The 10,271-nt window shown below is 33.0% G+C and overlaps 1 protein-coding gene and 1 pseudogene across 1 annotated transcript; one reads left to right on the top strand and one right to left on the bottom strand.

The window, feature by feature from the left end:
- Window positions 1–2,335: 2,335 nt before the first annotated feature.
- LOC140991855 (secreted RxLR effector protein 161-like) lies at window positions 2,336–2,812 on the bottom strand. The gene has a single exon (XM_073462014.1). It carries the CDS (start codon window positions 2,810–2,812, stop codon window positions 2,336–2,338), a length of 477 nt encoding a protein of 158 aa, XP_073318115.1.
- Window positions 2,813–4,319: 1,507 nt separating this feature from the next.
- Window positions 4,320–6,878, top strand: LOC140991854 (probable anion transporter 4, chloroplastic; annotated as a pseudogene).
- The last annotated feature ends 3,393 nt before the right edge of the window (window positions 6,879–10,271 follow it).

The following is a 10,271-nucleotide window of genomic DNA, read 5'->3' as shown; positions in this document are numbered from 1 at the left end:
CGTTACAAACTACTACTTATCTTCTAGCTCAACATACAGAAAAACAGCACACGCCTGATTATCAATATCCGATCTTCTGAGATCATATTGTGCTGCTGTTTCGTAATCTCTTCAAGCTAAACACTTTAATATATCTTATTGAAAAGAGTTTGTAAACTGGAAAAGAGTCTTTTCCAGAACTTTGTTGTATTCATTTACATTGTGTTCAGAAACTAAGAGTTTCAGTTGGCAAAGGATAAACCCTACTGAAGTGGGTGTGTACAAGTGTTGTACTGTAATAACCAAAGTCTTTTAGTGATACCTTCTGAAAACAGAAGAAGGGGAGACGTAGAAGATTTTATCTTCGAACTTCCAGAAAAAACTACCGTTCTACTGCCTACTGTTTTATTGTATTTAACCGTACTCCATCAGATCGTTTCCGCACTTATTATTATAATCTGCTGGATTTACATTCTATCAATATGAGCTATAATCTGCAACAGGATTATAGCACCCTTTGCAAAAACATCCAACAAAGGAAAGAGTTTATTCAACCACCCACCCCTCTCTAAACTCTATATCGATCCCCAACATGTTTTATTCTCACTCAATCTTATATAATCAAGTTGATTTGTATGGTGAGAAGTTTGTAACTATCAGAAGTTAATTATAATAGTTAGAAGTTGTGTTTTTGCTAGGAGTTTACAATTCAGTAGGATTGTTGAACCAAGCTGAATTGTGTTTGTACAAAGGGTTGTGCTTATCGAATCTTCTAGTGGAATCATTCTGGAAACAAAAGAAGGGGAGATCTAGAAGTTTTGTTTTCTAACCTCCATAAACAAACTCTCAACTCATTTTAATTTATGCTATTTATTAATATGTATTTATATTTTGTGTATAACTAGTTCACTATATGTGTCGGGCTGTTTCCGCACTTCTAATCTTTTTAGTTGCTCGAAATATGTAGTTAGATTGAGAAAATTGACTTGATCTGCTACCTCAGCTTGATTTCCAAAATCATCTAGAAATATTTTAAATTATTTATTTACCTCTTCTAAACACATTTATGATCTTAACAAACTTACTACATGAAATACAAAAAAAAGATGCAATGGAAATAATGAAGTTACACGATAAATTATCATTTCTAACATACTACTGGAAATAGAATTAATATGATAGAATAAATAAAGTGGTTTATATGTTTTTTAAAATGTATATATATATATATATATTTATATATATATATATATATTATTTATATTTTTTATGGCTCCATGTGTATATAAAAATTTGTGAGTCCTTGGTTCCCAAAAAAATATGAGTCTTGTACGGGGACATAATTAATCCCACATTTCCACTAATGTGTTGGCCAAATATAGAGATCATTTGACAAATCCAATTTAATATGTGCTTCACATGCGAATCACTTGTTGCTTACTGTTAAAACTGATCATAAATTTCCGCAAAATAAGTAATATACCTTTTTTACAGATTGAAAATTATTAGGTATTTTTAATAATTAGTGCATTCCATGTGTGTGTGTGTGTGTGTATATTTGTTGCAGTGATATGATTATGAGAATTTTAGATGGACGCGTGAATCCTTACAAAAGAGGGATGGTTCTCAACTTCTTGGAGGTACTCTACAGTGGTATTCCTCCATCAAAGAACAACTTTCGAGCTAAAGTGCAGAATGAGTCCGGATTGCAATTGTCATATCAAATAGTGATGGAAACCAAAAAAAATACTGGAGGAAGTGTTTTCCTCAATTACAATGAGAAGCATAGGATAAATATGTTTTTCTTACTTAACATTGATAAACAAACAACCTATATGTAGGTTAATACATAACTGAAAGCAACATGAAAATTATCCAACGTTAAAAAACAAACTTCTATTGACTAGTTAAATAGAGATAAACTTACTTACACTCCTAAAGACTAGGACAACCCAAACGTTTACAAACAAAAGAACTTAAATTTTCACAACAATCTCTCCCTTAAACTGATGTTCCAAACGTACATCCAATTTAATAAGAGTTAACTTTTAAGCTCCATTCCTAAAACTGAGACATTAAAAGTACAAACACCAAGTAGTTTTCTGAGCTTCTGAAATACAGAAAATCTGAGAGACTTGGTTAGAATGTCTGCAACCTGGTCTTCACTTCGGCAGTAAATAAGATTAATGACTCCATCATTTGTGAGATCCCTCAAGAAGTGACACTTCACATTTATATGCTCGCTTCAACCATGTAAAACTGGATTTTTAGAAAGCTTTATTGTTGAACTGTTATCACAATAAATTTTAGTTCGGCAATCCTTCTTGAAATGCATCTCTTTAAGGATTTTCTTTAGCTAAATAGCCTGACAAGCACAAGCTGTTGCATCAACAAATTCAGCTTCAGTAGATGATAATGTGACAATAGGTTGATTCTTTGATGACCATGAAACAACTTCTGTCCCCATCATGTAAACATAGGCAGATGTGCTTTTCCGATCATCTGAATCGTCTGCACAGTCATTCTCTATAAAGCCAAACAAATCTGACTTTTCTCCATTCTTGTAGAACAACCCAAACTCCTTAGTACCTTGCAAGTAACGGGAAATTCTTTTTGCAACCAAGAGATGAATCTCTATATGACATTCCATGTACCTGCTAATCACACTTACAACATGCATTATATCGGGTCTTGTTGATGTCAAATACATTAAACTCCCCACTATTTGTTTGTAGAGAGTGTCATCAACCTTCTTTCCTTCATTATCTTTGTTTAGCTTCACTCCAAACTCAGATGAAGTATTTGCAACATTACAATCCTTCATCTGAAACATGTCCAAGATTTCTCGCACATATTTTTTTTAAGAAATAAATTTCCAACAGAGGACTGCACCACTTCAATGCCAAGAAAATAATTCATCATACCAAGATCAGACATCTCAAATTCAGCCGTCATGGATTTCGTAAAAGTTCCAAACATGTTTGTATTATTTCTAGTAAATCATCTGCATATAAGCAAACAATGATCATTTCCTTCCATCTTCAATCTTTATGAAAAAGTGTATGTTCATAAGGATATTTTTGAAATCCTTCCTTCGAAAGATAAGTTTCTATACGATTATACCAAGCCCGTGGAAGAATGCTGATTTTATGTCTAACAGGAAGATAGGCCATGAGTTTTGAGTTGTCATAGCAATCACCAATCTAATTGTGTCATGCCTCGCAACTCGAGCAAAGATTTCTTTATAATCAACACCAAATTCCTGCTTATAGCCTTTGGCTACCAAGCGTGTTTTGTGCTTGTAAACCTCACCATTCTCCTTTAACTTTGTCTTGTAAACCTACTTTACACCAATTGTGTTATGCCCTTTTGGAAGATCAGATAGCTCCCATGAATCATTTCTTTCAATGGCTGTAATTTCAGCATCCACATCCTTTCTCCATTTTGATTCTTTGATAAACACTTCAAAAATGGTAGGATTACAATCTCCCTTAGAATGTGGTGTTATTGGGCCAAAAATGTAGAAATGAACAAGCTCCAATGTCTTCTTTGCCCTCCATGATTTTCCTTGTGGGAATTGATTAAGTGTTGTTTTCTAACAACACATTCTTCACAAAATTGTGAAGAATCTATAATTTGAGGAAGCCCCTGTCACCATGTTATTTTTCTGTAGCATATTCAATCCGCCAAAATTCAGATGCACGTAGCAAAAGTGCCATAGCCATGCCTCGTTTCTAATTTTGCTGAAAAGCATGAATGTGTAGTGTTTTGGAGATAAAGTGGGAACATACTATTCGCCGTCATGTTAACTTGATCAATTAAGCTCAACCTTGGGTCTTGAATTTGACAAATTCTATCTTCGATAAAAGTCTCAAATTTTTTTTCTTGCAACTGACTTACACTTAGCAAGTTGGTCTTTAAATCTAGCACAAAAAGAACATTAGCGATAGTGTGCACTACAAGAAAATATGAATTCAACAACACTCAAAAGACAACGATTTTTATTAAAATCGTTGTGTTTTTTCTTTTAACAACGGTTTTAACAAAAACTGTTGTCGTAGCCGAAAAAACCCCGTTCATAGACAACAGTTTTTTTAAAAACCTTTGTCTTTGGCGTGTCTACGATAACGATTTTTTAAAACAACGAAAACCGTTGTCTATGAGCGGGTATTTTTGGGCTACAACAACGATTTTCGTAAACCGTTGTTTATATGTGTTTTTGTCAAGGGTCAAAGACAACTGTTTGTTAAAATTGTTGTCTTTGGCGTGTCTACGATAACGATTTTTTAAAACAACGAAAACCGTTGTCTATGAGCGGGTATTTTTGGGCTACAACAACGATGTTCGTAAACCGTTGTTTATATGTGTTTTTGTCAAGGGTCAAAGACAACTGTTTGTTAAAATTGTTGTCTTTGAACGTATTTTATTAGGACTACAACAACAGTTTACAAAAACTGTTGTCTTTTTTTATTATTTTATATGATAAAAAACAACGATTTTACAAAAATTGTTGTCTTTGGATTTTTTTTAAAAAAAAATTTATATTTAAAAGGGAAAAAGAAAAAGCCCAACGCATTTCCCCAAAAACTCATCCCGTAACCATCTCAAATTTCTCCCCTGCCTTCCATCGAGCATCTCCTACTTTCTAGCTTCTTCCGCCGCGCGTCGAACCCCAGCTGCCGACGTTAAGAGCGCAACAGCCAGCTACCTCGTTTCCCTAACCTGGAACCATCTTCTATGCCACGGATCGGAAGAACAGGGTGAAGGAGAGCCATATTTCAGCTGCAGTCCGTTCGCGAAATCGAGATCGAACTTTAGGTGAGATATTGGCCTCGTTTCCTTGTTGATTTGGCAGCCTGACCGTGTCGTTAAGTCGGTGGCCACAGTGCCGTTTTCCCTTTCTCGTGGTTGGGGTCAATCATTTGCAGGAGTTGTGCAGGTACTTTTCCCTCCTCCGTTCAAATTTTCCTGATGATGAATTCTTAAGCTGTTTTGAGTTCTAAATGATAAGGAAGGGATAAGATTCTTGCATGATTCGATAATGTTATGATTGTTAATGGATCAATTAATAAACCGTGTGGATACATAAAAGATGAACCAACAAGGAAATAATAAGATATTGCACTTTCTTGGTTAATGTAGTTGACACTATGTTGATGACAAAAAGTAGAAAGCTATTGCCCAGCTGGTCGTATAAGTTTATTTCTCAATTTTTTTTTCTCCGATTCTGAAATCCTAGATCAATTTGCTTGAATGCTGTAAAGATACAATTATACCTAAGTATTTTTTGCACTTTAACTGAATCTCATTGATTTGTAGCCACTAATGGCAGTCACCTTTTCTCTGGGGATACCTGATATAACCTATAGCTGGAGGGACTTTAGTGGATTATCACGGTGGTAAGGTAGTTATGGCTTGGGGGGGTGGCTTTGTGGTCTCTGGCCACCTTCCTTACTCCATGGGCAGCAGAAACATCCGTGTTGCTTCTACTTTCAATGCGGATGCTACTTGGCATTGCAGAAGGTGTTGATCTTCCTTGCATGAATAACATGATTTCAAGGTACAGTAAAATATCATCTGGCAGGTATTTAATTTCTGATTTGCATTCTACATTTGAATGATGGAGCTAAAGCTCAAAAGTTTGACTTACTATTTGAATTTTCTTTCAGATGGTTTCCTAAGACAGAAAGGTCAACAGCAGTAGCACTTGCAATGGCTAGATTTCAGCTTGGAAGTGCTATTGGTCTCCTGCTTTCTCTAATTCTCATGTCACAGGCTGGTATACTTGGACTTTTGTGATCTTTGGATCATTTGGTTTTCTTTGGCTTTTAGTTTGGATATCAGCAACCTCAAGCTCTCCTGACCGAAGCCTTCAAATATCAATTTATGAATTGAGATACATACAGAACAGCATGTCAGTGCCCTCTCTGTCCAATGATGGGCCAAAAACGAAAAAAGTCATTCCACCATTCTGTCTCTTGCTCTCTAAGCTACCAACTTGGTCACTAATTGTTGCGAAGTCCATGCATAGCTGGGTAAAATCTCTTGCTTTCTTTGGAGTTTTGGACAAGATTTCCATTAGTCAACATCTATGGCTAGTCATCTATTTCTGCTGGTCATTGCTTTCCCTATGAAACTTCAAATCCATCTTGGCTTTATTTTATAGGTTTTGTAGAATACCATGTGGACATTTTGACTTGTTCTTCTAGATATCTTGAAAGATGATCCCTCAAATATTTTATCTATTCTCTTCTTTTATGCAGGGTTTTATTGTCATACTTTCATGGATGCCAATCTGCTTCAAATCGGTAAGTTCATAATATTATTATTCAAAATTAGTGGTTTTGAGCTTACTGACATCGTTGATATATTGGAGGAATTTGTCTTATGTAGTTATATCATGTCGATCTCAGACAAGCTGCTTTTTTTAGTGCTGTTCCATGGTGTATGATGGCTCTCGTGGGATACTTTACTGGCATTTTGTCCGATAGGATGATTCAAAGTGGCATCAGCGTACTTTGACCTGCAAAATTATGCAGGTTTTATTGTTACTTTTTCTGTTGATATGCACTTCATACAAGGGAAAAATAGGAAAGGAAAGATGAAAGTTAACCCCCAAATGCATATAAGTTGATATCCGTAGCCTAACTTATTGTACACATGCATATAATCAAATAATACCATGATTGGATGTAGCTAAATTTCAGTCATAGCAATTACCAACATTGCACGAGTAATTTTTATAAATTCTTGTTCATAGGATCTGAGGTAAAGACAGACCTGACAAGATCACTAACTTTTTTCTTTATTTTTCATTTTTTTAGTTTATCCATCTGAATTCTAATTGTATAAAAAATCTATGTAACTGATTGGATGGAATGCAAATCTATGTTGAAGAGAATTAGGATCCGAATTTTGTTTTTTGTAGTGTGCATGGAATTAGGATCCAAATTTTGAATTTGTAGTGATTTATAATAATTTATAAAAAATTGTATATTAAATTTTATTTTCAAATTTCTAATATAAATAAAATTTAAATTTTTTTGTTTTTTATATGGAAAAAGACAACGGATTTTATCCGTTGTCGTAGGCCATGTAAAACCGTTGTCTTTGCGCTCAAAGACAACGGTTTGACCGCACTTTTAACAACAGTGCCAATTACAACAGTTTTAAATGCGCTTTTGTTGTTGTGGTGGATTGTTATCTTTCCTTTTTCCCATAACAGAAATTTTAGAGTCGTCAACAAACTTAACAGAGCTGCAAAAGAATTCTTCCAATTCAGAAAGTGCCTTCTTCTCTCCACATATGTGGTTGCTGCAACCAGTGTCTAAATACCACATGTTTTGTTGAGTTTCTTCCTTCACGTGACACACCATCAAAAGAGACATCTTCTTCCTTTTCTGGAAAGTTAGATTGATCTCCACTTTGTTTATTCAAATCAGTATGACATTCTGATTTATAATGTCCATGCCTATGACATTTGAAACATTCAACATTGGACTTATCTGCTGACTTTGATCTATAAGTTGTTGGATGGTGGCCTCCACGTCCTCTACCTCTTCCTTGAAATAGACTCTGTTGATGATGATGATTTTGTTGTTGGTCTTGGTTCCCACGATCGTTGTTTTTTCTTCCTACTCTACCTCGACCTCTGCCTCTTTAGCTCTACTAGGTGTAGAGTGATTTTCTGATAGGGCTTTCAATGCTGCTTGTTCTTTTTCTTGCTGGTTAATTTTTTGCTCATGAACCAAAAAAAAACTTCGTAATTCATCAATTGACAGTAAACCAACTTCATTTGCTTCTTCTATATGACAGACGACAAAATTAACTTTGGTGTCAGGTATCGAAGAATCTTCTCAATAATGAGAAGATCATCTGTCTTGTTGCCATGGATCCGCATCTAGTTAATGATTGTCATCGTTCTTGAACAATATTCTATAATTGATTCTCCTGACTTCATTCGAAGTATTTCGAACTCCGAACGAGGTGTTTGCTGCCTCTTAGCTCTTGCTGTACCTTGGTACATCTTCTTCATGGAATCCCAAATATGCTTGGATGTGTCTTTGCAAAGAATGGTTTCCAAGATTGAGCGATCAATAGCTTGGAAGAGAACTCTTTGCTTCAAGATCCTTTTTTTTCAGCCCTTCCACCTCTATCTTTTGCGCATCTGTCATCACAACACTTGTTGTTGGTTTTGCTACTCCAGAAACAACCACCATACAATATTCTTTGGACCTCAAGAAGTTCTCCATGAGCATGCTCCAATGATCATAGTGACCAACAAAGCATGGAATGGCTGCCAGTACCAAACTTTCGGAAGCCATCAGTTTCATTTTTTCCTCCTTGGAACTCAACCTTTCTCTGGTAACACGGATGGAAACCAAAAAATACTAAATGACATGTTTTTCACAATAACAATAAGAAGCAGAGGATAAATATTTGATAAACAAAATACATAACCTTAAAGTAACATGAAAATAGACATTATCCAACATTTGAAAACAAATTCCTATTGACTAGGTAAATAGAAACAAACTTATTGATACTCCTAAAGACTAGGACAACCCAAACGTGTACAGACAAAAGAATTAAATTTTCTAAACAAGTACGCTCGATTTTTGTTAGCATAAACTCCGCATGATGCCGGAAGAGGGGCAAGGAAGGCGGCTTGGGCGAAGCCAGGAATAGACCGAGATAACTCCACGGGGCCTGAAATCACTTCCATCGAAAAAATGTAAAATCGATGGTAGAAGATGGTATCTCGATGGTAGAAGATGGCAATACCGATGTGGTAAAAATTATGTCTATGTAATTCTTTTAAGACAAAAGTGGTAATACTTCATGTTTCACTCTAGATATTAACTTGTCTTTCAGAAGTAGTTCTCAATTTTTTTGTTACAATTCATGTTTGATATTATTTAAAAAATCAAGGATTGAAAGATAAAAAAATATTATCTTTAGAACTTCTGCTTCAACTTCTCTTTATTATTTAAAAAATTTCAATTTCAATGAAAATTTATACATTTTCCTTTTCTTTTTAACTTTTTCACAATTTAATTGTTTAAATGTCAAGTTTGTTTCAATGAGGTTTTTGCACTTTTTTAGGGTGCAATTTATTTGGCTAATAATTTATTGGTTGTTATTTGTTTTGTTTATTAAGCTAGATCCATTAAATCAATTCTAAATTAGTTGAAATCTTATTTATCGAAAAAAGTTGAAATTACCTCTAGATAAATCCATTTAATAAAGACATTTTACATACTATTTTAGATGAAATTTCGGTACATCTGATGTGAATTAAAACGAGTCATATGCCTCTTTTATAAATTAAATATCTAAACTATACGTAAAGATATTATATTCAGAATAATTATCTGAACCATATGTAAAGATATTGGGTTTTTTAAAATTAATTTTTTAAAAAATATTTAATTTCAAAAATAAGAAAGATGGTAGAGTTTTGCAAAAACAGTTTTTTATTTTTTTATTATTATTTTATGGAATTTAGACTCATATCTTATTAGTAAAATATGAAGACAACATTTAAAAAAAATGAATATTGAAACTCAAGTTCAATAATTTTAAAAATATATCACTTTAAATGATGAGTTAGTCGACCAATTTTTTAAAAAAATTCTTATTTGTAAAATATTAGTAATTTATCTTTTAAAAAAATTGAGCTTATTTTTGTTTTATAAAAATTATTTATTTAAATATATGTTGGTTTAGTTTTCGAAAAAAATATATATGCGTATCTATCGACTTATTATATATATTTTTAAAAATAATAGATTTGAGCTCCAACTTACATTTTTTGTATGTAGACTAATTTGAAAGATAATTATTTTTTTATTTTTTTCGCAGGCAAAAAATTTTTGAATCTGCGTAAAAATTTCGTAAGATAAATTTCTTAATATTTTTAAAATAAATAATTTTTTAAATTGCTGATCGGATCACTATTTTAAAGTTATTTATTTTTCAAATTAGTCCTTTTACAAAAAATGGAAGTTGGATCTCCAATTCATTAATTTAAAAAATAATAAAATAAGTGGATCGACACATATAAACTACTTTAAAAAAAAAATTTAAATCAACGTATATTTAAATAAATAAAAGATCGTATTCCTATTATTATTATTATCATTTTATTAATCACAGTACTAGTAATAATAAATAAAAAAAGAATGGATGGATATGTAAATTTTTTTTTTCGAAAACTAAATCAACACATATTTAAATAAAAAAATTTTTTAAAACTAAAATAAGTTAAATTTTTGGAAAGATAAATTAAT

Source organism: Primulina huaijiensis, chromosome 13 (genome assembly GCF_012295235.1).
Source record: "Primulina huaijiensis isolate GDHJ02 chromosome 13, ASM1229523v2, whole genome shotgun sequence".
NCBI lineage: Eukaryota > Viridiplantae > Streptophyta > Magnoliopsida > Lamiales > Gesneriaceae > Primulina > Primulina huaijiensis.
Note: the sequence above shows the minus strand (reverse complement) of the source record. Positions and strands in the feature narration are given on the sequence as shown.